General features: G+C 43.5%; 2 protein-coding genes across 2 annotated transcripts in view; one reads left to right on the top strand and one right to left on the bottom strand.

Moving 5' to 3' along the window:
• TNIP1 (TNFAIP3 interacting protein 1) overlaps nucleotides 1-8921 on the top strand; it is a 56039-nt gene extending 47118 nt beyond the window's left edge. Inside the window, exons 14-18 of the mRNA XM_075274954.1 lie at nucleotides 556-681; nucleotides 1369-1434; nucleotides 3999-4169; nucleotides 4247-4334; nucleotides 5593-8921. Of these exons, the coding sequence (XP_075131055.1) occupies nucleotides 556-681; nucleotides 1369-1434; nucleotides 3999-4169; nucleotides 4247-4334; nucleotides 5593-5636 (495 nt within the window). The 3' untranslated portion in view covers nucleotides 5637-8921. The remainder of the gene's footprint in view (nucleotides 1-555; nucleotides 682-1368; nucleotides 1435-3998; nucleotides 4170-4246; nucleotides 4335-5592) is intronic.
• Nucleotides 8922-9245: 324 nt separating this feature from the next.
• GPX3 (glutathione peroxidase 3) lies at nucleotides 9246-27726 on the bottom strand. Its single transcript, XM_075274962.1, has 5 exons — nucleotides 27588-27726; nucleotides 16406-16559; nucleotides 12170-12287; nucleotides 11047-11146; nucleotides 9246-9792 (listed from the first exon to the last, which is right to left on the bottom strand). Exons 1-5 carry the CDS (start codon nucleotides 27666-27668, stop codon nucleotides 9547-9549), a joined length of 699 nt encoding a protein of 232 aa, XP_075131063.1. The 5' UTR covers nucleotides 27669-27726; the 3' UTR covers nucleotides 9246-9546.
• Between the last annotated feature and the right edge of the window lie 203 nt (nucleotides 27727-27929).

Below are 27929 nucleotides of genomic sequence, written 5' to 3'. Positions count from 1 at the left end.
GGGTCACTTTTGAAACACTTGCACAGGGCCCACCAATGTATTAAAACATCCCTCCATAGCACCATTGGCTATAGAGATAATAGATTGGAGCAGACCCTACTTAGTTGTGTGGGAGAGTTGTCTAGGCCGGCTCTGTGATCTGGGCAGAGGTCATTGTGAGAGAGGGGTGTGAAATCCTCTATTATTGCTGTCTTCTGCGTCTTCTCGCCCTTTAATCATACAATTCTGGATGCCTGCAGTCACCACTAGAGAGAGATGCCAAAGTCAGATGTTATTTTGTTTTTTTTTTTTCTAGGCTCAGTGTGAGCTGTATGCTAGTATAAGATTCAGAAGTGGTGTCCGAAAACTAAGCTTGGACATGAAGATAAATCAATGTTAAAAGTACTTTCTTATCGTAGCCATTTGTTGTAAATTAAGCTGACGTTACATGATCAATACAGATGTGGTGTAACATATAGAGGCGATCACACACTAATGTATTCTTACATAGACCTCTAAGTATTTACATGTAGGTATTAAAAAAATATTTCAACCTCATTCGTATATTGTACATAGGTGGCCATCTTTGAAGAAGACTTTAAGAGGGAACGTAGTGATCGAGAGCGCATGAATGAGGAAAAGGAAGACCTGAAGCGAGAGATGGAGCAGCTTCAAACACAGCTGGCCCAGGCCAACACCAAGGTGAATACTCTGTCCAAATCCAGTCTGGTGCGAGCGCTCCAGTCCTGGGGGGTTATAGAACAATGCCTCCTGTACTATCGCATTAGTAGCTCTGATTAGAAAAAAGGTTTTTTTAAAAAGCCGTCACTGTTGACTAAATGGAATGAAAAGATTTCATTCATAGATGGAAGAAGCTGAGCATTGTACTGCGCTAACTCCACCAGCCCTATAGATTTCCACTGTGATAGGAATATAACTGGGGGACATGGGGTGGGGGGATCATTCTTATGACCATTTGTGGTCCCAGTGGTGGGAAAACCCTTTTGGGTCGTTGACCAGTAAATGATGTATAGGAGAATTGTAAGATTGAAATGCACTGAGAATAGAGCTTTAAGGTTATGGCCACCATGTCTCCATGGTAACAGACTACAAAGAAATCCTGCGTAGTCTGATCACTTCCCTCTATGTATTTCCTAATTACTTCAATCTTACTAAATGACTTCCAGAATGAAAAGATTTTATTACTAGAAATCGAACACAGCCTTCTTAGCCAGATGACTTTGACTTAAAGACGTCTTCTCAGGGCATTGAACCCTGTTTGCCCCCATTGACAGCACTAGTTGCTTAGACAAGTTCGACCTGCCTATGTGATATAGTCACAGTATAATCTTTATGGTTATTACTTTACTGTGGCCATCTCCGTTCTAGCTGCAGGCTTGTCAAGACGATTTGCGAAGAGAGAGAGAAAATGGCCGTGAACTGTCAAGATCACAGGTATTGTGTGAACACTTTACAAACCCATAGTGCATGCAGCGGGTGGCATCAATGGTCAATGCGGGCATCACATAGACAGGCCTTGTAATTACACCGCCATAAATCTGCATTTCCAGATCTGCTCTTGTTTTGCTAAGAACTAATGAACCCGTGTTCTGCTGATTTGGTGCGTCGTTGCCCTCTGCAACACATGATAGATGATTCAATGTAGTTTATGACAGTCCCAGTGCGACGCTTCATTTCCTGGCGGTTAATGTTTGCTGGCTTGTGCTGTGAGCCATAACCCCATTAACCAGTTGTTTGGATGGTTAGGTAAATGATTGTTAATGCTTGTTAACACCACACCATGTGAACGTACGCTCGCGTTACAAGTGTCCACTTAACTGTAAGCCGATCATAAAATTAACCCTGTGGCAGGATCCCCAGTGACCAGGTGTAATCTATAGGGAAACCTAACAATAAGGGGGAGTTCACACGGTGTAACGTGCCGCGTAATGTGGCACGTTTACGCCGCGGGACCCTTTGCGTGCCGTACACGCTCCCATTGATTTCAATGGGAGCGGGGATCGTATGCCCTGCGCTAGTTTGCGGCCGTGAATAAATGCACAGCCGCAAACTAGCGCGGCGCATACGATCCCCGCTCCCATTGAAATCAATGGGAGCGTGTACGGTACGCAAAGGGTCCCTCGGCGTACACGTGCCACATCACGCGGCACGTTACACCGTGTGAACTCCCCCTAAGACTAAGGTTCACACAGCAGATTTCGCCCCTGTTAAGGACCCGCATCTGCGAAAAATTGTTACATCTACATCTGTGTCTTACATCACACAGTTAATTTCAGTGTGCACTGTGCACCACTTAAAGGGGTATTTTCTCATATAAGACACTCAATATCAGTCTCCTACAAATGAATCGGAACTTTCTTTCACATTTAAGCTGCAGTGTGAATTGGGAAGTCTGAGGGTCGGTCACGTGACATAGCCAGAAGACAAAACTACTTGAGTAAAGCAAACGGTTTTCTAAGCTACGTATCAGAAAACCGCCACGACTACTGATGGGGACTGGAAGAAAGAAATGGTGGGAGTGCCCCTTTAAGTTGCAGATTGTGGGAATCCTCTCCTCACCAGTCATGAGAACAGGCGTTCCTTGTACTCCATTGTGGTTCTGCTGCTCCATTCAATTCGGGGACTGCGGAGCTAGACAAGTACTGTACTGTGCTCGGCAGTAATGTGCCCGTGTCTGCCACACAGGGGTAAAAGGGACGCCTGTTCTTGTGATCTATTGCCAGACCAGTCTACTCCTTGTCCCTTATCCTGTAGTTATTCATATATTCTTTATTGTAACCTTCCACGGCCCCTCTAATCCCCTTTCTCTGCAGTTCTCCTCTCCATAGACTTTCTTGACAACCATTATTGTGGGGCACCGTCTTTAATGGTCCGAAAAATGTTGCAAGAGGGGATGTATGGCAAAAGTCCTTCAAATGGTTTTAGAGCATTTCCGATGGATGTAAAATCTCCACTAGCTATTCCACAAGACCATATTGATTGTGCCAGTGAGTCAGCGGCCTGCGTCATGTACCGCATTAATGCCATTAATATCTTGTTCCGCTACAATGACATTCTTCATTGCAGGACATTAATTGCTTCTCCGTCCTCCCGTCCATGTCTGCTTAATAGCCCCACTGCTGAGTGTTTGTCCACGGGTTTATTATGTCAGCCCTGCTGCTCCGTCTCTGGAGAGGAGACAAGTGAAACCACTTCTACTGTGTAAATATACAAAGGAGACTCAAGTATTTTATTTAATCTGTAATAACCCAGAGTACATTCACCCCCCCAAAAAAAAAAAAAAAATGAGAATAGGAATATACACTGGGATATTTCCAGTATCCTGAGCCAGGTCATAGTGTACACTGATAAAGTATGTAAAGACCCAATCCATCTTCACCAGTTGGGTTGTGTTGCTTGTCTACTAGTTGGAGAATCAGATAGCCTTGACAAAAAAAAAAACCTGTGTTTTGTACAGTTCCAAAGCAGACCGATGTGTTTCCATAGTAACAGACTACAAATAAACCTTGTGTGGTCTGATCCCACAGTCCTATGTCTTTCTATGATTCTGGTGGAATGGCAGGCCTCATGTTAGAAACTCCACATAATGGTCATTGGGGTCTGTACATTGGATCTGGCCCTGGTACAGATGAGATGTTCTGCTCCTATGATGTAGCTAAATAATGGAAATGGCAATGAAGATGTGAACAATGCCTTACAGGGCTTTTCCATCTCCAAACCGACACCTGGACACCACACTGATCAGTTGTTTTTGGGTGCTGGACCACCATTATGTGGGCATAATATGGAATAGCTGTGTTGCTCCTTGTACTTGAATAGGAGAGGTGTTGCATCTGTTCCAGCATCCGGAGGCTTGTGATGGTTTCCGGGTGTCGGACCCTGACAGACCTTATACTGATCACCTATTTAAATTCCATAGCTATGTATTAAGAATAACTGTCAGGTTACAATTGTCATATTACTAATGTCTCCATGATGCTTACATTCATGTATTACAGGCTAAAGGAGATCGATACATCATTAACCATCACATGGGACCTCCATACCAGTATCCCTACAGCCCTCCTGCCATGATGTATCCAGGATATGAGGACTGGGCAATCTGTTATCCACCACCAGTGGTTGGTCCAGAGCACAGCCAGGTTCAGGATGTCCCAAGTGCTCCGCCTGTGAGTTGCGAGCAGGTTTCTTGTTTCCTCTTTTTAGTTTTATTACATGGATTTGTTCTAATGATCTCTCTCTACAGCCGGCGTATCAGTGGAGAGCCAACGTCCCTCCGAGGCCTCACAATCCAAAAGGAACAGAGATTCCCAAATCTAGAAAGAAGGATGCCGGTAAGTACTACATGTCAGTCAGTTTGGAATAATGGAGTATTAACCCTTTGCATCGCATTACTAATAATATATAAAATTCTGTGGGACCACGCTGCACTTTTATATGGCTTTCTTTACATACAAAGGCTCGTATGGAATCTGTGAGAAATAAATTGTGCCATGTTTCATCAGATGCCGTACTATGGATGTACAGTGTGGTGAAACACGGAGCAGTTGTTTTTAGTGCTGTTTCACTATGTGCATAGGCATATGGCGGAAGATCTTTTTTTTTCTTTTTAATGTAGGGCTCACAATGTACAATCTTCCTATCAGTATGTTTTTGGATTATGGGAGGAAATCCAGGAAAACACAGAGAGAACATAAAACTCCTTGCAGATGTTGTTCCTGGTAGGATTTGAACCAAGGACTCCAGCGCTGCAAGGCTACAGTGCTAAGCACTGAGCTACTGTGTTGCCCCATATGGCGGGAGATTTGTTGGCGGAGGGTGAGCCTTATTTATGACCAGGAGCACAGCTCCTCATAAATCAGACGCACAATCTGCCGGGCCGTGTTCCTTGGCTGAAAGTTATGTCTGCCCATAGCTGGCATAGATTTCAGGCATCAATTTGCTACAGTGCTACAGTATGGTTGTTGTCCCTACCCATACTCTACTCCTCTTTAAGGAAAGTGATGAGGACGGCCTAAAATAGAAAAAAAGTTTTAAAAAAATATTAGCAACTTTTTCATACATTGCACTACAAATATCTGGCGAACAAAGCATAATCTTTCTCCCCAAATAGAGCTAAATAAGGAGATCTTATTGAATGGTGTACTGTTGATGAATTTCAAGGGATTTTCAGCAAAAATGAGGCCGGAGGAGCTGCAATAAATTGAGAAGACCTATTATTGATCTGGTCATTCCCCAGCTGTTTCTCACAGTCTATTTACTTGGCTACAGCAATGGCAATCGTTACCAATGTGATCAATGAAACCGATCACTCACTAAAGAAGTAAACCACACAATCACATGTATAGACAAGATGTCATCCTAACAGCCAACTAGTCCAAGTCTCGTATGGAGCAGTAGTGATGGGACAGCGCCTTCTCTGCCACAGGTTTGCTGATCTTGAAAACCCCTTTAATATATTTAAGTAAAGTGTACACCTCGCAGCTCCCCCTAGTGGTTTACATTGATAATCCATAGCATTGGTAATGTCTTTATCTCTTGTTCTTCACAATGAGAGCCTCCGAATCATTCACAATGTTATTTTGCTTGTAGATGGCCCAAAGAAAGGAGCCCAGAATTCTCAGAGGCCAACCTGAGGATCTCCAGGAAAGACGCCGATATTCACTGATGCTCATACTTTACCTGACCAGATGTCGGGCCATTGCACACAGCCATAGATCCCTAAAGCATATGAATGAAGAGAAGGAGCAGGTCGGGCATGACCAGGCGAGGACAGAGGGCACCTGGATGGCCATGATTGGTGCCTTATCCGGATATATGGAGTATACATACCACTAGCCCATCCTTACATGGGCCGCACACTTGTTTATATGTTTCATTAAATAAGATGTAATATTCTGTGTAGCTATTAGACTGTATCTAAATACAAGAAATGGTGTAAATGTATCCAATGTACTAAAATCCTTTCTACCTGTTCTCCTTCCCCTTACTTCTCCTGTCTATCTCCTTTAACCCCATTTACCTTCCTTCTTTTCCTTTCCTCTCCTTTCTCTCTTCTTTTATTTTCCCCTGGTTGTGTTTTTTCCCCCAATCTTTAAATATTTCTGTTTTTCCTCCATTCCTTCCCCCTTCCCTCCTATCGCTTTTTCCTTCTCCATCTCTCCAGTCCCTCATATCGGGGCCAATAATTAGGCCTAAGATTATATATATAAATATATTACAGATAGCGGATAAGCCCCAGTATATTCCTGCCGCTGCTACAGTAGCCATACTATATGATGAATATATAATAGCAATAAATAATACAGGTTTATATTAAATTATTTCCCCTCGATTTACCAACATGATTCATAGAGAGCTGACTCACATTCGGCTTTTGCTCAGAACCATTGGTGAAGTGCGTCTAAACGTCTCGGCAGGTGGGCCCAGAAGAAAATAACGCGTTTGTACTGTTCCTGCTGCTTGCCAGGCCTTTCTATAGCGCTGCAGAGATGACTGCTGTGCGCCTGTAATGCCTACATATTCACCCTGCTCTCTGTGTGCCGGATCAGCATGTACAATGGAATAATCCCCTTACAATATAGTTAGTCAAAAGGAAAGTTCTGTAGGTTAAAGCATAAAGGAAAAACATTGATGTTTATTATGTCGACTATAGTGTCTGTAATGGGACCTATAGGGAGGTGGTGATCAGGGCACTTGGTGTAGGAGACTTATTGATCTGTAAAACTTGTAAATTCTCTGTAGAAAATGTCATTTTACCTATATCAGAGGCTACAGTCAAGGGAGATATCAGTTTAGTGGATACATATATATATTGTTTGTATCCTGCATTATTTTGCATGTTGGCTGCGTACTGTAAGCAGACAATTGGTAGACCATCCAAGAATAGAGTCTCCATATCTTGGATGCATAGGGATCGCAATGTCTTCAAAACCTTATGACACAGAGTTGGAAGGTGCAAGTTCATTTGCTGGTGCCCATCATATATATGGACCATGCAGGCTTTAAGGCCTTGGAGATGAGATGGTGGGTCACCAGTTACACCAGTGATTCACTTTATTGTTGAGCTTAGCACATGGTGAGGGCCTTGTTAGAGGGTTTGCATTGGGACCTGACGTTTCTGCATACAGTAGCCATTTTGTGCCGTTTTGGTAGGGCTTAGTTGGGAGAGGTCACTTGATCGGATAGGATGTTGTTTCAGAAAGTGTGTTGTAAAGTGATAAGCCATGAATGATACCCGAGGTGGTTGTATGGAAGGTGTGGACTACTTCTACTGCTCCATACTGGTGTTTTGTCTGACTGGACAGGTCAGGAGATTCCTTAGTTAGAGCAATAAAGAATTTGAGATGGCATTTTTGATCCCAACGTTTTCCCATTTGTGTCCCATCCAGTTTGTAGTTCCATGAAGATGATCTAAAACATCTCACAAATTACAATGATGAAATAGAAAGTTGTTAGCCTGTGAAGGAATCTTTTATTCCTATAAGGATATGAGTGTGCAGCAGGATCACTTCAATATACCAAAAGTGAACCCCAAACGTAAAATGTGTCCCAGTGGCAGGCTAGACACGGCCCAAGTGGTTCAATTTACTTATCTTCACATAGCTCAGAATAGAGAACAGCTCATTATGACTGGCCTCATACTGCAGATGAAGAAGTGGTGGGGGGCAGCTGCTACAGCCAGTTGCCTTACAGCCAGGTCAATCTTTGTCATGTTAAAAGGAAAAATAGCTAATCTGATGGGACACAATAGAACTTTTTAGTATAGGTTGGACAGTCTTGGTGATCCCAAACGTCTTCCAGTAAACCCAGGCAGTATAAAACCTATTGATACACTCCTTGTTTACCTGTTCATTGATCCTAGGGGACATTGGATGTGTGGGAACACAAATTGACGTCCAGTTCACTTCTATAGTAGATTGTTGCTCAGCATTATCCTAATAGTGTTCAGAAATTGCAATAAGTATAAAAAAGGAATATATAGTTCTAGCTTATCTTCAGGTCTAGAATACCCCAACAGGGCATGACTTCAGGTTGTGTTATGAGATCTATGAAATCCTAACCTGCTGAAAGATTGGGAACGAAAAACACTGATATACAGCAGTGTTCACATGAAGCTCTGTTACTGCTTGATGAATAGTCTGCTCTTCAGGTTGTAGACATTTTTCCAAATCCGACAGAAGCAAAATAGACTCCAGAAAAATCAATAAACCCATAAGGCCTTCATGGCACGGCTCGCATCTATCAAAGTCTTGTGACCAATAATAAATGTTCCTGTATTAGTTCATGTGGCTTTAAGGTCTATATTTAAAGGGGTTGTCCAGGTTCACTAAAGAAATGTTATTGTCTGTATAATGAAAAATTCTACAATTTCCCCATATACTTTCTGTGCCAATTCCTTACAGTTTTCTAGATCTTGTGCTATATTCAGTCTACTTGTTGTGGACAAAAATCAGTCCATGGTCATGTGATATATTGTCCATGGTCATGTGATGCACACACAGGTGCACAGCTCCTTACCAAGCAGATGTCTGATTATTGTGACTGTAACAAGATGTGCACCTGTATGGGTATCACATGACCATGGACCGTCCATCACATGACCATGGACCGTCCATCACATGACCATGGACCGTCCATCACATGACCATGGACCGATTTTCATCCACTGAGGAATTGATACAGAAAGTATATTGGAAAATTGTACAACTTTTTTCTTTATACAAACTATAACACTTATTTGCTGAAACTGTATAACGCCTTTTAAAGGGACGGTCCAGGATAACAAAAAGAACCTACACTTTTTCTAGGAACTGCCCCACCCTTCTCCATGGACTTTCGTTTGGTATTACAGCTTCATAGAATAGAACTGCAATACCAGACACATCCTATGAACAGATGTGGCGCTGTGTTTGGATAAAGTATCAGATTCTTTTTTTTTTACTTGTACTGTCATTGAGAAGACACGTAGGATTGTGTGTGAACGCTGTAAGAATGTGTGTTAAATGACTGTATATTACACCATATTGGAACTGATAACAATGTGTTTAATTACTTGTAAATTTCTCATAGGCCTCTGTTATATAATATTTTTATAATATACAACTAGATTGTCACATTCCATATATGTTTAATAAAAATTTTTAAGGGAACGTGTTTTTTTCCTATGTGTAGTGAGTAGTTGTCTTTCTTACCACCCCATTCCCACCAATCCATGCAAGAGCTTGAGACGTTGTGTATGAACAGACAATATTTATTGGGTACTGGCACAGATAAAGCTTCACCATTGAGCTCAAGCAGGAAGAAGACGTCCAGTTCAACCAGAGAGCCCATCCCAGACTGGCAGAGTTGCCGGAATGCACTGAACAGCAATCTACCAAAATTCTGGTTTCTAGATAGGTCCCACACGTGGTGCTTTCTGACCTATCCTTCATACAGATGGCATCTCTAGAAGTACCTTCTGTCTCCTATCAACTGCTCAAAGACTTGGCACAAAAAGAGCACAAAAATAGATATCTATCTCGGTAACATTAAGCGTGGTCGTGTCTACTCCTCCTCCTTCCCTCTCATCATCAGAATCCTTTGTAGACCCGACTGTGATTTCATGAAGTTCCTCACATATTCTTTGACGGTCCCGACTGGTGTTCGGGGATGCCAACGTTTTACGGCACGACCATCGGGTCCGATAAGGAATTTCTCAAAGTTCCACTTGATGTCATTGACATTGATGTTATCCCAGAAGAGGCGATTTAATGGGTTGCCAAAGTTTTCACCAACAGGGGGGCAGGAGTTCTGAAAACAATAGACCAGGAGCAGGTCAGGACTTTTATTACATTTTACTTAGTTTAGTTCTGGGACTTACTGTCAGACAGACATGGAAGAGTTAATTCCCTAGAAATCTTACTTGGACTCTATTACACAAGTGTATTTTAGGTTCTTTCAGGGCACAGCTCTGGTTGATCCCATATCCTCTGCTATTGTGTAGTGAGCAGGACTCCCTGACAATGTTCAGCACCCCTGAGTTTTTTATTTTTACCAAGAACCTCAAATTGTATAAATAAGTAACTGAATAACCTAACCAATCCGCGGCCTCTTCCAGAGTCTGTTTCATTGCCCCCAGTGATGATGTTCACCTGGACATGTAATGTAGCGGTGACCTTAGGGGTGACGGCGACATCAGTCACATGTCAGTATCTATAGGTCATTGTTGGAGGCCAGGATACAGAGATTGGCAGGGGACCTAGAAAATAGATTGGCTGTTGCCGCCATGTGTCCACATTGAAAAGTCATTGCTGAAGGTCAGAATGCAATGACCGATGGAGAATCTTGGAAATGGTAGCATGGGGGGCAGGTAAGGTATTTTTCAGTGTCTTCTTTGTTACCACTGATATTTTTCCAAATGCTTAGAGTCTGCTGCAGAAATTGGTGGAGAGCAAAGTCCGGCATGGACACCACTACTTGGCCATACTCGTTCAACCAAGCTACTTAGCCGAGTGTGAAGAAACAATAAGCTGTGGCCATGCCCAATATTTATCTTCTTAAACTTCTGAGGTGAAGGAATAGTCAGGACCCCCCTCCCCCCTATACACATTAGACAGTTGTCCACTTTTGCAAAATTACATCTAATGTGTATGGGAACCTCAAAAGAGGCCACAGACATAAGGTGTCATCATGGTTATTTGACAACTATAATGCCCAACTATGCAGACATGTACCAGGAGAATTACCATAGGGACGGGGGAAAGTAATTGCTAAACACCTTAAAGTGATGTCTAGTAACAAGCCGTGCACTTGTGTCCATCACATAACTACAGACCGTAAATCACATGACCATGGACTGACTTTTATCCACTAGAAGTAACAGAATGAATGACAGCAAGCAGAGATCTAGAACATTTTGAGGAATTGATACAGAAAATCTATTGGAAAATTGTACAACTTTGTATTATACAGCCAACAGCATTGGTCTCTCAATATTGGTCTGAAAGTGGCCAGCCCCTTTAATAATTATAGTTAAAGATACTGAAGATGGAAAGTTCTAGATACCTTCAAGAAGGTAAATACTTTCTGCTCTTTCTTTCCATTGACATCTCCTTTTTCAAACATCTGGAAATTTGGAGTGAAGCCATTACCAGGACGAACATGTCTGTAAAAAAAACAAATATTGGTGTAAATTTTACTTTCAAGGTACACAGTCCAACTTTTGGCATTTCCTAAGACTAGTAGTTCTAAATCTATGCCTCTACAGTTGCTAGAAAATTATAACTCCCAACTAGAGGCTGCCAAGCCATGCTCGGAGTTGTAGCCTCCCAAAAACTCCAGAGCCACAGCTTGGAGACTACACCTTACGTCCCAGAGCCACAGCTTGGAGACCACACCTTACGTCCCAGAGCCACAGCTTGGAGACCACACCTTATGTCTTAGAGCCACAGCTTGGAAACCATTACCTTACGTCCCAGAGCCACAGCTGGGAGACCACACCTTACGTCCCAGAGCCACAGCTTGGAAATCACACCTTATGTTCCAGAACCACAGATTGGAAACAACACCTTATGTTCCAGAACCACAGCTTGGAGACAACACCTTACGTTCCAGAGCCACAGCTTGGAAATCACACCTTATGTTCCATAACCACAGCTTGGAGACCACACCTTACGTCCCAGAGCCACAGCTTGGAAATCACACCTTACGTTCCAGAACCACACCTTAGAGACAACACCTTACGTTCCAGAACCACAGCTTGGAGACAACACCTTATGTTCTAGAGCAGGGGTAGGGAACCTTCAGCTCTCCAGCTGCTGTGAAACTACAACTCCCATCATGCTCCATTCACTTCCATGGGAGTTCCAAGAACAGCAGAGCCAGTATGCATGCTGGGAGTTGTAGTTTTGTAACAGCTGGAGAGCTGTACGTTCCCTACCCCTGTTCTAGAGCCACAGCTTGGAAATCACACCTTACGTTCCAGAACCATAGCTTGGAGACAACACCTTAAGTTCCAGAACCACAGCTTGGAGACAACACCTTACGCTCCAGAGCCACAACTTGGAAACCATTACCTTACAGCCCAGAGCCACAGTTTGGAAACCACTATCTTAGGTTTATCACTTGCTCTAGGTTACAGACTTCTACACAGGTTTCTATAATACCATTTGCATTATTTGTTACTTACTTTAATCCTAGAAGAATTTCTTCATTGCTTCCAGGTTCTTGTAGACCAAACTGGTTGCAAGGAAAGCCCAATATGACCAACCCATTGGATCTCAGTTCATCTTGTAGTGCATTCAGTTCTGAAAATTACAACAAGCATATGGGTATTATCTGACCCTGAAAGAGGTTTCTTTTATATACAGCCCTATCATTACCTGCAGGGAAAAGAAAAGGAAAACTGTCCCGATCCTTCTTTTCCTCCTTTACGTGATTTTACATATAAGGTAAATAGCCAGTCCTATCAAAATTGGTAGGTGCCGCGACATTTCTGTAATGCCTAAACAGGCTTGTCATCAGAAACATCACAGACTTATCCCAGGGTCAGGGGATAATCATACACATTAGGGAGAGTGTGTGCCTACATAGGTGTACGGAGATTTACAAGTCATTCCTGCTCCGCTAGGGATTCTGGGTAAAAAATATGCAAATCTATGGCAGAGTATCAAAGTGCCAAATCAGTATCCCTGCGCTATGCTGAGGAGGTACAAAAGACCGAAACAGTGCTGTCCATAGCAGGGAATCTGTTCCTTTTGGAATAGAAATACTAATTTGGCAATTAAATCCGCAACATGTTAGTAGGCTTATTAACTGAGTCATGCATGATGTTAAGGAGGCTGTCCTCTAGAGGGCGGCATACAGAGTGCACTGTTCTCCTAATTACATCCTGGAGAATAGATTTGCATATTTTTTACCCAGACTAATCCCAGTAATGTGTAATGCTCTTTACACACCTGTTGCCCAGATGGGTGTCCATTATTTTTTACAGTCTATACAGCTTGACTTGCAGGAATTTTCCATCTTGGATTTCTGCACAAGGCTCTGAATGGAGTATCCGATGGAAATGTGAATGTAGCATTAGTTGAGCTTTCCTGTGCTGAATGCTACATGGATGTGTTTTGTCCCTGGTTCACATTTGATCAGGTTTATCCTCATAGTCTTTGTGTTAACAGTAGTTACATCAGTCCATTAGTAGAACAGACAAAAGGCTTTACCACAATCACCTACCCGAATCCTATTGACACAGCCCGCTCCAATATTACCTTGTTAAACACGTCTAATCTTTAGAACACAATGTGATTAAACTAAAATCTAAGTGATGCCAACTTTACACTAGCGCCACCTCTCTGTTCATGTCAGTCAGAGGACCAGGACAATGGAGACCACTAAAACAGCGGATACACAGAGTCCAAAGAACCCCATTCACTACAATGGGGTGTATTGGGTGTCTGTCTTTTTAGAACTGAAACCGGCAGAGGAAATAATCCTCCATGTAGAATCCGACGTGGATATGAACTTAGCCTGAAAGTAACATCATAACTGAACCAATATGGAGGCGTCGTATAGGACGTTCATTTAAAGGGGCTCTCCACAGTGGACAAGGTACTTGTGAGAAGTTCACACAGCAGAATTTTGCTTTGATGTTCAGTCAGATTCTGCCTCACAATAAATTTCAAATTCACTTCTATCAATGGGAAGCAGAGACTGAAGCAGGACGCTGAAAAAAATAAGCATCGTGTCGCAGAATCCCCAGCACGAGCCAGTACAGAGGAGTTGGAGGAGGAAGGTCACCCGAAATTACTCTTCCATTTCCACTATATGAATGTACCCTCCTTGTGGAAATCTAAGATTACATTCAGATGAGTGAGGTGCAAAATGGCCATGAAGAACGCCATCTTGCACATGAGGGGTGGTCGTTTCCATGTATACATTACGGTGTATGGAGGGATTCATGAAAATGGACAAAAATAGGACATGAACTACATTTTGTCGGCCCATTTACAATGGACCATGAAATTGACGGTCATGTGAATAGCCCCCATTCACTGACACTGAATTTAAAGGGGCTCTTTCAACAAAATTATGCTGTATGAGCGCCACATATGCGCGAATAGCCTTTAAAAAGGCTATTCAGGCACCGCTAATGTTATTTTAACCCCCCTGTCCCCGTTTTAAAATAAAACCATAAAAACATATATGCAAATTATACCTATCATGCACAGTGAGCGGTGATGCACGGTCCGACGTCATCTTCTGGCACGCCTTCCTTTTCGTTGACGTCCTCTGGTCCTGGCTCTTCCTTGGCTTCATTGTCCTCTTCTTCCGGCGGGATTGGTTCAAATCCGGCGCTTGCGCAGTAGTGCTCCCTCGTGTCCTTGAGGCAAGTGATACTGCGCGCGCAATGGATTTGAACCAATCTCGCCGGAAGAAGAGGACGATGAAGCCGGGGAAGAGCCAGGACCGGAGGGCGTCGCCGAAAGAAGAGGAAGGCGTGCCAGAAGATGACGTCGGATTGTGCATCACCGCCCAGCGTGCACGATAGGTATGATTTACATATATGTTTTTATGGTTTTATTTTAAAATGAGGGGGGGGGGGGAATAACATTAGCGGTGCCTTAATAGCCTTTTTAAAGGTTATTGAGGCATATGTGGGGCTCATACGGCATAATTTTGCTGATAGAGCCCCTTTAAAGCTGCCGTGTGACACCATTAAAAAAACTAACAAAAAAAAAAAAAAAAGGACTTCACGCTTATACCATTATTCACTGGCATGCAAATGTTGCTTAAGGCTGAGTTCACACTGAGTTTTTTGGTCAGGAATCCATCTCAAAATCAGCTTCCAAAAAAGTCTCCTAATAGAACTCCATTGGGAGGCTTTTTTGGAGGGTGATTTTGAGGCGGATTCCTGATCAAATTCCTGACCAAAAAACTCTGTGTGAACTCAGCCTAAGGGTATGTTCACATGCTGAATAGGAAGCAGATTCCACCTTAGGCTGCATTCATACAGAGTTTTTTGGTCAGGAAATTGACTCAAATTCCTCAAAAAAAACGCCTAACTATACAGTCCTATGGTGAGGCGTTTTTAGGAGGAGGAATTTGAGTTAGTTTCCTGACCAAATTCCTGACCAAAAAAACTCTGTGTGAACGCAGCCTTACAACTCAGCTTCAAATTCCACTTGATCTCTGCCTTCATTCATTTCAATGGTAGACGGATGCTGATTTTTTCAGTTGGTCTTTTTGGCTTGGACTTCAGACCATTTCATCGGATAATTCACATTGAAGTGAATGGGAGGCAGAAAAATACCACCTGCAAATTCCGTAGCAGATTCCTGAAGCTGAATTTTTCAGTTTTTACAAATTCCACAGTGCGAAAATACTCTAACAGTGCATGATCTGTTTCCCTGCAGCACCTCCAGAGGGGAAATTAAGTATTACATCCATTAACTACAAAGAACCCAAACTTAAAAAGGTTCTTTGTGCAGAAGCCTGGGGAAGCAGGGTGACAACCTCTGTGGGAGCTCTGTTGGGGCATAAGTCATCATAGAGTAGAGTCTCCATCTCCAGTGTCCTCCCACCACAGTCCGGTCCTGCTGCTCAGCTGTCTTCTTGTAATGAAATTCCTCGCCAGCTGTGACATCCCTTGTCCTTTGCTGAGGTCACTGATTCGCCTTAGCAGTCACATGACGGCGGGGACTTCCACCAGAAGACAACAACAGACCGGCAGAGTATTTTTTTATATATATATATTTTATTTATTTTTTCATCTCCCCCACCCATTTAAAAACTAGATTTTTTGTCAGGACAGCCCACTTAAACCCTATCTCCGACTATGCCAGATTCAGTGGGACAACAACGGATTTCATGTGTTATCCTGCTGTCCCAGGCGACATGTTCCAATTTCTACTCTATCTGCATCCTCAGGATGTAGAAAGAGTTGATCACACTGGTAAACCAAGGGGCCGTAAGCTCCTCGCGCTCTCCTTCCCCTCCTTCCCCAACTACTTCATGGAAGAAGCTCCAAGTCCCTGAGAGAGCTGAGACTGCAGTGGACCTGTAGACCACTCCAGGGGAACAGGACAAGGTGAATATTACTACTTTTCTTAGTATTTAACTGTGTAGGGACCTAAAGAATTAAATTTTGCTCCAGGCAACATGGGGACCATTATACTGTGAGGAGCACTGAATGGGGATTATATTGTGTGTGGAAACTATAGGGACATTATACTCCATGGGGGCACTAAGGGGGTATTATACTGTGATATCCTCTTCTGCTATGAGTTTGATGATACGGTGTATGAGCCGGACCTATCCTTTGTGGACACAGAGTTGTGCATCAGAGGCTTATTCCACGTTCCCCATACTGAGTCGACCATCCATTCCCCAGTTATGCAATCCATCAGCCACCATTTTCCCATCTTACCTAAGTACTGCATGGTGAGCCCTCAGTACGTAGCCACATTCACAACCAGGAGCGTCTTCCCCTCGAACTGCTTAAAGGGGAGATATTCACTCCCACCAAGAGTGAATGCTCCGTAGTCATAGATTGTTCCAGTGACAGTATTGTAGCAGTCAACCTATGACCAAAAAAAAGACATAAGTATTACATATATCATAACCAGAAGTTGTCTCATCCTAGTCACTGTATATACCGCATATACTTTGTCTTTAAACCCATCGCCATATTCAAGATCTCTACTTGTACAATTGAAGGCAGACCAAATATTTCTCACGTCAGTGTATTTGTGCCTACCCTATAGTACTGGGGCCATTTCTGCTTCAGGACCAGATACATTATTGAGTTTTTTTGTATGTGCGGTTCTGAGGGCTGTAACATTTTTATCATTTGGATTATTCAACTAATTTCTGCGTCCTTTTTCGGTGACATATAGGGCTATATAATAACACAAACTGCTATTAAACAAACTTATTAAAATAGTTTTTCCGCTGCATTACGGTCATTTTTATTTTGTATGGTGTCGTTAGGGGTGAGGCTATAACCTATAATAAGGGGGCATTGACATATTTTATTTATTTTTTTTAATTCTTTTACTTTAATTTTTTTTTTTTTTTACTTTTCTACTGTTTTCTTTTTCACATTGTGTCCCCATAAGGTCATAATAGACCTTTGGGGACGTCGGATCACTTTTTTTTTTTTTTTTTTTTTGGGGGGGGGGGAGCTGATACATTTAGCCCCAGTTACAGCAGGAATCCAGCCTCCTGCCCATTACTATAGAGCTGATCTGGGTCCTGTAGGACCCAGCAGCTCTAAAAGGCTGATCATGGCGGATCAGAGGGGAGCCACATCATGCCGGCATTCATGGCTGTGTATACAGTACTCATTGAACATTGTGTACACAGCGATTGGGAAGGCAGGCGCAGTAATAAACCTTCCCTGCCTTCTCTATGGGAGCTCCAGAACTGCAAGGACGTACTTGTATATCTTTGCAGAACAAGAGGGGATAGACGCACTTAGTCTATGGTGGTCCGGAAGAAGTTAATGAATATTTGTCACCACTACGGTTTGGTCTCTTTTGGTAGATGGAGCAACATGGTGGCACTCAGATTGTAGTATTTCCACATCAACTCACAAGGTGTTTCGCTAGTGGGATTCAGTGCTTGGCAAAGGGGGTGGTGCCAGCACAAAGAATGGGTAGTGGGGGCCATCTTGGCATGCAGAAGATGCAGATTGCAGTATTTGCACAACAGCCTAAAGATGGATTCTCATTTGTGTTGGAGTCTCCATAGGAGACGTCGCTGCATAATCTGCTTAAAATCGGCAGAGAGAAGTCTTGCCAGGAGAACTTTACACAGATTTTATACTGAAACTGGCGGAGAGAAAAGTCCTCCTGGCAAGACTTTTCTCACCACCGATTTTAAGATGACAGAATTATAGTCTAGAGGGTCCATGGGTTACGCATGTAACCCCTTCTAGGTGGACAAGGTCTCCATCTTTTGTGTCCTCATGTATACCCAAAGGAAAGTAACACGGAACAAAGGGAACTAAGAAATAATCCCAAAAAACTGATGTAGTGGAAATACATGTATATGTCAGCAATGTGTTACATGTATACAGTCTTACAATTACAACCATCCCTGATGCCCCCCCCCCCCCCCAGCTCTAGTCAGTCAGGTGTGTAAATGTGACACTGACAGCGCTCTATGGAAAATGTCAGAGTGTTAATAAGTGTTAAGCAATGGGAATTGTAACACTCAGTTTTCATAGAGTTATACATTTCTAGGAGGAATAACAGAGGGCAGCTTAATGAAGTGTTTTAATGAAAGATGCTCCAGAATCATTATTACATGGGAAATGCAAATATTTGCTGAAGGAGATGTGCCAGGAGCGCGGAGCGGTGTTGTGTAACTCACATGCCACATGTATAGGGCAAACTGAACAAAAAGCAAGACGAGGTCGGTCTCTGAACCTTCCATAATTTTCCTTTTTTCATTAATTTTAGGCACAAAAGCCACATCAAGGGCACAATGGAGGTTACGAGTACAGCGCACTTCACATCGTGCCGAGCTGTTCACATGGGAACGGAGGAAAATCCTTAATATGTTCCAAGAGAATGAGCTACCTTTTGTGTTGCCTTATGGTTCCTACGGCATAGAATAATAAAATATTTCATTTATTTTCCACCTACGCAGCTTCCCAATGGTGATAGGTGGAGTCACGCGCCGCTCTTGCTACTTACCAAAAAAAAAAAAAAAAAATTAAAGGAACTCTCCAGGCAAGACTTCCAGTACACTGTGCAGGACCTAGGTCTGAAGGAGGCGGGGCTTGACACTGGGATGTTCCTTTAAAAGCAAATTCTAATACTAAAGATTGGTTTTCCATTACCATCTGTATACAGAGTTGACTTGATCTTTGTATACTACATAAACCATTGCATTATGTTTTGGCTTTGTTCACACCGAAAAACTGTTTGAGTATTACATCCATGTGATCCCCTGCTATGTCTCACTGTCTTATTAGCGGAAATACATGTGGAGAATGAACAATGACGTGTCTACTCTATGATTTTTTTGGGTTGACATATAATACCATCATCACTTCTGTGATATGTTCTGCCAAGGAGATGAATCTTCTCTTTCAGGCCGAACGATCCATCAGCTGCATCCCCCCCCCCCCCCCCATGTCTGTCTTCTGCTAAATTGGATTTTTAAAGTTTAGATGGATTTTTTGTGACTTAATATGTACAGAATGCCTGCAGGTAATGTGATGTCGCTTCCCCAATATTATTTTATATACCTCCATAGTGCTAACACTCGCATGTAATACTGATGTATAAAAACAAGTTATAGAGATATGTTTGCCATAAAGTCAACCTGTCAGGTGGTTTCACTCTATAGGACAGGAGCGCAGAATGTGGCAGAGGGAGAGAAGCTGAGCTCTGTGATATATAGGGTTATATGATAGAAGGAGAGAAGCTGAGCTCTGTGATATATAGGGTTATATGATAGACGAGAGAAGCAGCTTCTCTCCTCTATCATATAGACCTATATAGCACAGAGCTCAGCTTCTCTCCTCTATCATATAGACCTATATAGCACAGAGCTCAGCTTCTTTCCTCTATCATATAACCCTATATATCACAGAGCTCAGCTTCTCTCCTCTATCATATATCCTTATATATCACAGAGCTCAGCTTCTCTCCATCTATCATATAACCCTATATATCACAGAGCTCAGCTTCTATCCCTTTGTCATATCCTACTGTCACAAAGGACAGGTGACAGGTTGGGTTTAAGCAGCCGTTACCTGCCCTGTAATATACATATGACTGAGATTGGTGCTGCTGGAGTTTTACTATTCAGATGAAGCTATGGTTGAATATTAATGTCTTCTGGATGAGTGTAACCACATACACACAGTACTTTTCCATTAGACCAAATGTGACTGCCAGGTACATCCAGTCCCGGCTGCTGTCTGATATGTAGGTGACATGTAGGTGATATCAGTAGGTCCTGACACTTGGCACTGATCAGTAATGTCAATGGACAAAATGCAGATATGGCAGGATGGCAAATATGGAGAATAAAATGTTAAAACTGTATATGAACTTTCCTGCACATTGTATATACTTCCAGATTGCCATCACTGATCATGTCACAAGATATAAGCAGCCAGCACGTGTTACTACATGTATGTATATATTCTATTCATTTTTTAAGAAGTAAAATATATTGGGATGTGTTAATATTATTGTTATACCTACTCCATATGGAGGCACAGTCTCAATGTGAACAGCAACCTATTATACTTGCAATACTTCAGCAATGTCTCCTTAGGGAGATGTGTCCTCTCTCCCTCCCCAGGCTGGGGGAGATGTCCAGAACACCTTTATTCAGGAGTCTCCTCGGCCGATACCTAATGAAGTTTATTAAGTAGACCAAACCTCGGACCGCCCTTCTAGAGGGAGGGGAACCTTCTCTTTTCTTTCCACTCCAACATATCAGCCATTTTCCAGGTTTTCCAGGGAAAAAGTCCTTATGAAAACTTTCTCTTATTTTCACATTTTCACTAGAAACCTTCCCTTAGACAGCTTCATTGCCGCAGCAGTTTCTGCCTTTGTAGGCTACATCACAAATTCTCAGTTTTCCTTATGCTAGTGAATGGAGACTAGCTTTTATAATGTCTCCCATAGACAGCGGAGGGAGTAACCAGGAGATTCTGCTCAGTATGGAGAAGGTAACATGGAGGAAACTTCCACAGATTCTGCCTCCCATTGTTTTCAAAGGGAAGGAGAAATCGCAGCAGGATACTGAAAACGTAAGCCCTGCATCAGCTTCCCATTGCGGCTAGACGGTGTCTGGAAACCAGTGGTGAAAAATGAAGAGGAATCCTTCTACATTTTCCATTGTGTGAACTTGTGTATAACTTTTCACTCACTCCACGCTTGGGGTGAGATAGAACACTTACTATTACATGCTGCAGCGTATGTGTGTTGTTTTCTCTCACTCCTCTCCTCCCCTCTCAACAGACTTTTATGGACAAATGTAATTCTATATATGTATGAGGTTACAGTCTGTCTTGGGAGGCTAAGAAGAATTCAGCAAGAATTCAGTAAGAAAAAACTTTAGGAGGGAGGGGAAGGAGATAGAATCTGAAAGGTAGAAAAAAAAGTTGTTTTTTTTATCTGATAAGGTATATTACAGTTTCCTATATTTGCTTGTACTATTAATTTATCTAAAGTTTGCTGAAACGTTAGTGACCAATCTAAATTCTGTCTTCCTGCACCTACCACTAGGGGAGCTAATTATAAGGAGTATTACCCCCAAAGACAACTGTATCAATCTGCAAGCAGTTAGCGCCCCCTACTGGTGGTTGTAGGCAAATAGACTGAGTGTGTACAGGACCCAAGGCAAACAATTCAGTGCTAAACCCTACAGGTACAGGAGGTTTGTGGTCAGCCTCTATGGTAGGTATGCCACTGGCCAAGCAGGTACATGAGCGTCACTTTGGGGGAACGAGTTTTCCCTTTAGCAATGTGCCATATGTCATGACCATATACAGTAGGAGGATGAAAATGGGTAAAATGGCGTTCCCTTCTTCCATGATGCTGAACATTTACTGGATATGGACCATGGCACTGGAGCAGACAAACAAGGGCAGGGTCACTTTAAATGTGAAAAACCTATGTGAACACTGAAAGTGGCTTATAATACTGGACGGGGTGAAAATGTGCTGAAGCGAAGTATTCACAGGATGATAATAATAATAATTGTTCTGCTCTGTAGAGTAAATTCACTGAAAAAATATCTAGAACAGAAAGATAAAATTTCTGCTCTGTAGAAAAGCAATTAACTGGAAAATGTAATGAGGGATTTGTGCACAGAAACCTCCACCTCCGACCTGTGACAAACACTGCGAGCGCAGCCTGCTGATCTCTATAGAGAGCTCCAGAGAGTGAGACCACCTCTCTGACAACCACCGTGCTGATCTCTATAGAGAGCTCCAGAGACCACCACTCTGACAACCACCGTGCTGATCTCTATAGAGAGCTCCAGAGACCACCACTCTGACAACCACCGTGCTGATCTCTATAGAGAGCTCCAGAGACCACCACTCTGACAACCACCGTGCTGATCTCTATAGAGAGCTCCAGAGACCACCACTCTGACAACCACCGTGCTGATCTCTATAGAGACCTCCAGAGACCACCACTCTGACAACTACTGTGCTAATCTCTATAGGGAGCTCCAGAGACCACCACTCTGACAACCACCGTGCTGATCTCTATAGAGAGCTCCAGAAACCACCTCTCTGACAACCACCGTGCTGATCTCTATAGGGAGCTCCAGAGACCATCTCTCTGACAACTACTGTGCTAATCTCTATAGAGAGCTCAAGAGACCACCTCTCTGACAACTACTGTGCTAATCTCTATAGAGAGCTCCAGAGACCACCGCTCTGACAACTACTGTGCTGATCTCTATAGAGAGCTCCAGAAACCACCTCTCTGACAACTACTGTGCTAATCTCTATAGAGAGCTCCAGAGACCACCGCTCTGACAACTACTGTGCTAATCTCTATACAGAGCTCCAGAGACCACCGCTCTGACAACTACTGTACTGATCTCTATAGAGAGCTCCAGAGACCACCGCTCTGACAACTACTGTGCTGATCTCTATAGAGTGCTCCAGAGACCACCACTATGACAACTACTGTGCTAATCTCTATACAGAGCTCCAGAGACCACCGCTCTGACAACTACTGTACTGATCTCTATAGAGAGCTCCAGAGACCACTTCTCTGACTACTGTGCTGATCTCTATACAAAGCTCCAGAGACCACTGCTCTGACAACTACTGTGCTAATCTCTATAGAGAGCTCCAGAAACCACCTCTCTGACTACTGTGCTAATCTCTATAGAGAGCTCCAGAGACCACTGCTCTGACAACTACTGTGCTGATCTCTATAGAGAGCTCCAGAGACCACTTCTCTGACTACTGTGCTGATCTCTATACAAAGCTCCAGAGACCACTGCTCTGACAACTACTGTGCTAATCTCTATAGAGAGCTCCAGAGACCACCACTCTGACAACTACTGTGCTAATCTCTATACAGAGCTCCAGAGACCACCGCTCTGACAACTACTGTGCTAATCTCTATAGAGAGCTCCAGAGACCACTGCTCTGACAACTACTGTGCTGATCTCTATAGAGAGCTCCAGAGACCACCGCTCTGACAACTACTGTGCTGATCTCTATAGAGAGCTCCAGAGACCACTGCTCTGACAACTACTGTACTGATCTCTATAGAGAGCTCCAGAGACCACTGCTCTGACAACTACTGTGCTGATCTCTATAGAGAGCTCCAGAGACCACTTCTCTGACTACTGTGCTGATCTCTATACAAAGCTCCAGAGACCACTGCTCTGACAACTACTGTGCTGATCTCTATAGAGAGCTCCAGAGACCACCGCTCTGACAACTACTGTGCTGATCTCTATAGAGAGCTCCAGAGACCACCGCTCTGACAACTACTGTACTGATCTCTATAGAGAGCTCCAGAGACCACCACTCTGACAACTACTGTGCTAATCTCTATACAGAGCTCCAGAGACCACCGCTCTGACAACTACTGTACTGATCTCTATAGAGAGCTCCAGAGACCACCGCTCTGACAACTACTGTGCTGATCTCTATAGAGAGCTCCAGAAACCACCTCTCTGACTACTGTGCTAATCTCTATAGAGAGCTCCAGAGACCACTGCTCTGACAACTACTGTGCTGATCTCTATAGAGAGCTCCAGAGACCACCGCTCTGACAACTACTGTGCTGATCTCTATAGAGAGCTCCAGAGACCACTTCTCTGACTACTGTGCTGATCTCTATACAAAGCTCCAGAGACCACTGCTCTGACAACTACTGTGCTAATCTCTATAGAGAGCTCCAGAGACCACCACTCTGACAACTACTGTGCTAATCTCTATACAGAGCTCCAGAGACCACCGCTCTGACAACTACTGTGCTAATCTCTATAGAGAGCTCCAGAGACCACTGCTCTGACAACTACTGTGCTGATCTCTATAGAGAGCTCCAGAGACCACTGCTCTGACAACTACTGTACTGATCTCTATAGAGAGCTCCAGAGACCACTGCTCTGACAACTACTGTACTGATCTCTATAGAGAGCTCCAGAGACCACCGCTCTGACAACTACTGTGCTGATCTCTATAGAGAGCTCCAGAGACCACTGCTCTGACAACTACTGTACTGATCTCTATAGAGAGCTCCAGAGACCACTGCTCTGACAACTACTGTACTGATCTCTATAGAGAGCTCCAGAGACCACCGCTCTGACAACTACTGTGCTGATCTCTATAGAGAGCTCCAGAGACCACTGCTCTGACAACTACTGTACTGATCTCTATAGAGAGCTCCAGAGACCACTGCTCTGACAACTACTGTGCTGATCTCTATAGAGAGCTCCAGAGACCACTTCTCTGACTACTGTGCTGATCTCTATACAAAGCTCCAGAGACCACTGCTCTGACAACTACTGTACTGATCTCTATAGAGAGCTCCAGAGACCACCGCTCTGACAACTACTGTGCTGATCTCTATAGAGAGCTCCAGAGACCACCGCTCTGACAACTACTGTACTGATCTCTATAGAGAGCTCCAGAGACCACCACTCTGACACCTACTTTACTGATCTCTATAGAGAGCTCCAGAGACCACCACTCTGACAACTACTGTGCTAATCTCTATAGAGAGCTCCAGAGACCACCGCTCTGACAACTACTGTACTGATCTCTATAGAGAGCTCCAGAAACCACCTCTCTGACAACTACTGTGCTAATCTCTATAGAGAGCTCCAGAGACCACTGCTCTGACAACTACTGTGCTGATCTCTATAGAGAGCTCCAGAGACCACTTCTCTGACTACTGTGCTGATCTCTATACAAAGCTCCAGAGAGTGAGACCACTGCTCTGACAACTACTGTGCTGATCTCTATAGAGAGCTCCAGAGACCACCGCTCTGACAACTACTGTGCTGATCTCTATACAAAGCTCCAGAGACCACCGCTCTGACAACTACTGTGCTAATCTCTATAGAGTGCTCCAGAGACCACCACTCTGACACCTACTGTGCTGATCTCTATAGAGTGCTCCAGAGACCACCACTCTGACACCTACTTTACTGATCTCTATAGAGAGCTCCAGAGACCACCACTCTGACAACTACTGTGCTAATCTCTATAGAGAGCTCCAGAGACCACCGCTCTGACAACTACTGTGCTGATCTCTATAGAGTGCTCCAGAGACCACCTCTCTGACAACCACCGTGCTGATCTCTATACAAAACTCCAGAGACCAGAATCACGGCTCAAGGTACAAGTGTGAACATCGCGTTACAATGTGTTTTAGCTTTGTCACACTACATTTTATTCCCCCTAGGGGGCTTGAGCTTGTGATCCTATAATTGTATGTACAATACATTGTACTACCTATGGAGTGCAATGTATTATATCATCTGAATCTGACAGGTCTAATACCGATATCCTGAGGGCAGACCTGCCGGTCTTCATTAGGCCCCAGGCTGTCATGTCTGTGATTTGCAGGGGTCACGATGCCTGAAGTTCCCTCCTACCAAACATTTAAATGCTGTGATGTCCAAAGCCAACGGAAAATTGCAGCCCCCTGACATTACGAGCAGGTGCCCGGTCATGAGTACCCAGCCAGGTACCTGATTCACACTGCAGGGGGTGCACCCTCATTCAATGTAACTCATGTGGTTTATAGGTCAGTCATGGGTTAACAGAGTGATGTTTATAAGTCAGTCACATAGGTTATAGACATTGTAGGGGCCCCATATCAAAGCAGAAAAATGGCCTTCGCTACTCTTGTTGGTATCCACTATCCTCCTGCTCTCTTATTGACCTCCATGGCAAAGAAACAAATGCCCCTACTTGTGGTTATTATGGTATTTAAAGGGGTTGTCCCACTATGGACACTGATCCCCTTATCCACAGTCGCCTATCACTGGGGTCTAAGTGATCAGGAGGACGGGACTGAAAGTACCCCAAAGGTATTCCTATTAATGGAGTATCAGTTTACTTGTATGACCAGCGCTCCATTGTCTTCTATAGTACTGTGGGCGCTGCCGGAGATTAGTCTTGGAAGCCCCATAGAAGGAAAGGATCGGTGGTCTTGTAAGCACACGGACACTCCATTCACATAGAGGCCTTAGGGTGACTCCTCCTGATCACTCTGGCCCCCAGTGATTGACCCGTCCTGCAAATAGGGGGTAAGTATCCATAATGGCACAACCCCCTTCATGTCTATGGTGAACTTGCAGGGCAATGTGATGGGATGGCACCACAACCTTGCCATGTATGATGGGTCCATTGCTCTCTATAGTGGACTTTGACGTATCAACACCATGGAGACCTGTTATATGAGCCCTATTGGAATAAAGAATCTTTGGGAGTTGTCTCATCTCAGCAATGCCTTTCCTTGTCCTATTAACACATATGGACATCTATAAGTATCGGCATAACTACAGGGGGTACAGAGTCTAAGGGGGTCCAAAGGCTTCTCTACAACATATAGTAAATGGGGGCCCTGGTACAGATTCTGTATTGGGGCGCTTTAGGTTATGCCTGTATCTATATATCATAGTAGATTGGTGCTCCACTAGGGGCTCTAGTACTGGGGGGCCATGGTAGCCAGACCTGTGCTGATCAGCTATGGCATCTCATATTTAATGGTGCTGTAGCTTGTTGCTTATGTGTTGCAGAGTCCGTGACACCCACAGGGGGCGCAAGGCTGTAATAGTGTGTCATGTATAAATAATCCCATCAATATTTGGTATGTCCTTTGCCCTTTGGGGGAAGTGATGACGTGACCCCCACACAACCCTGATATCACCATCATCCAGTCTGTCTGGGATGACATGAAAACACAGAAGGATTGGGACAAGTCTACATCTACAGAAGATCTAGGCTTAGTTCTCCAAGATAGCGGGAACAACCTCCCTGCTGAGTTCCTTCAAAACCTGCAAGTACCGAGAAGAACAGATGGAAGGCAAAGGTCACACCAAGAACTTCTTCATTGACTTTATTTTTGTCAATTACTAAAATGAACTATTAACACTTTGATTTCTGAAAGCATTCTTACATACAGTATTTTCCCCACACCTTCACATGTGTGTGTGAGAGGGCGCACATATAGATGTGTAATATATACATTTCCAATCATTTGGATTAACCCCTTGGCTGACATGGTCAATAGCGACTGTGGGATTGAAGTCATTAGAGCGGGAGGGGAACAAAAACTCAAGTAATAGTATTTGTAAGATTAGATGCGTAAAGGCTGAAACGATAACTTGGTTTAACCTTCAGACAGTAACATACACAGATATAGCAGAGCTGAATGTGTTGTATGTGACATTTACCCTTTGTGCACTGTGATCTTTCACAGTACTAAGCTCACACATTAGATTTATCTGCAGCCCTATAGAAAACCCCATATAACACCTATTATATAAAATATCCAATAATAGAACCAAATCACAACCTCAGCTCTGCTACATCTTTACATAAAGCCTTCAGTAAGAGGAATATAAGGAGAATCTGAAATGCTTACCGACTTGTAGTCTTGTTGTGCCTGGACTAGAGAGGCCAGGACACAAGGCAGAAGCCACGACAGTCCAGATTTGGTCCCCATCTTGGGGGAGCACAGTAGCCCCAGCAGCAGAGGCTCCGCTCAGGGCTGGCAGAGCTGCTTGTCTGTACTCAGGAATAATGACACATTCCAGGGATCACACAATATAACACCAAGGCAGAGCCAATGGCAGCCAATAGGAGAGCAGGAATAAGATAGCGAGAACCTGTTAACCCTGTAAATGGCTGTGTTGTGACAGGCAATACATCCTGGAGAAATAATAGACCTCACACATTATACGGATTATGTATCCAGATGTAGACA

This window comes from Leptodactylus fuscus, chromosome 5 (assembly GCF_031893055.1).
Source record: "Leptodactylus fuscus isolate aLepFus1 chromosome 5, aLepFus1.hap2, whole genome shotgun sequence".
NCBI lineage: Eukaryota > Metazoa > Chordata > Amphibia > Anura > Leptodactylidae > Leptodactylus > Leptodactylus fuscus.
This window is presented reverse-complemented; position numbering and strand designations above follow the sequence as displayed.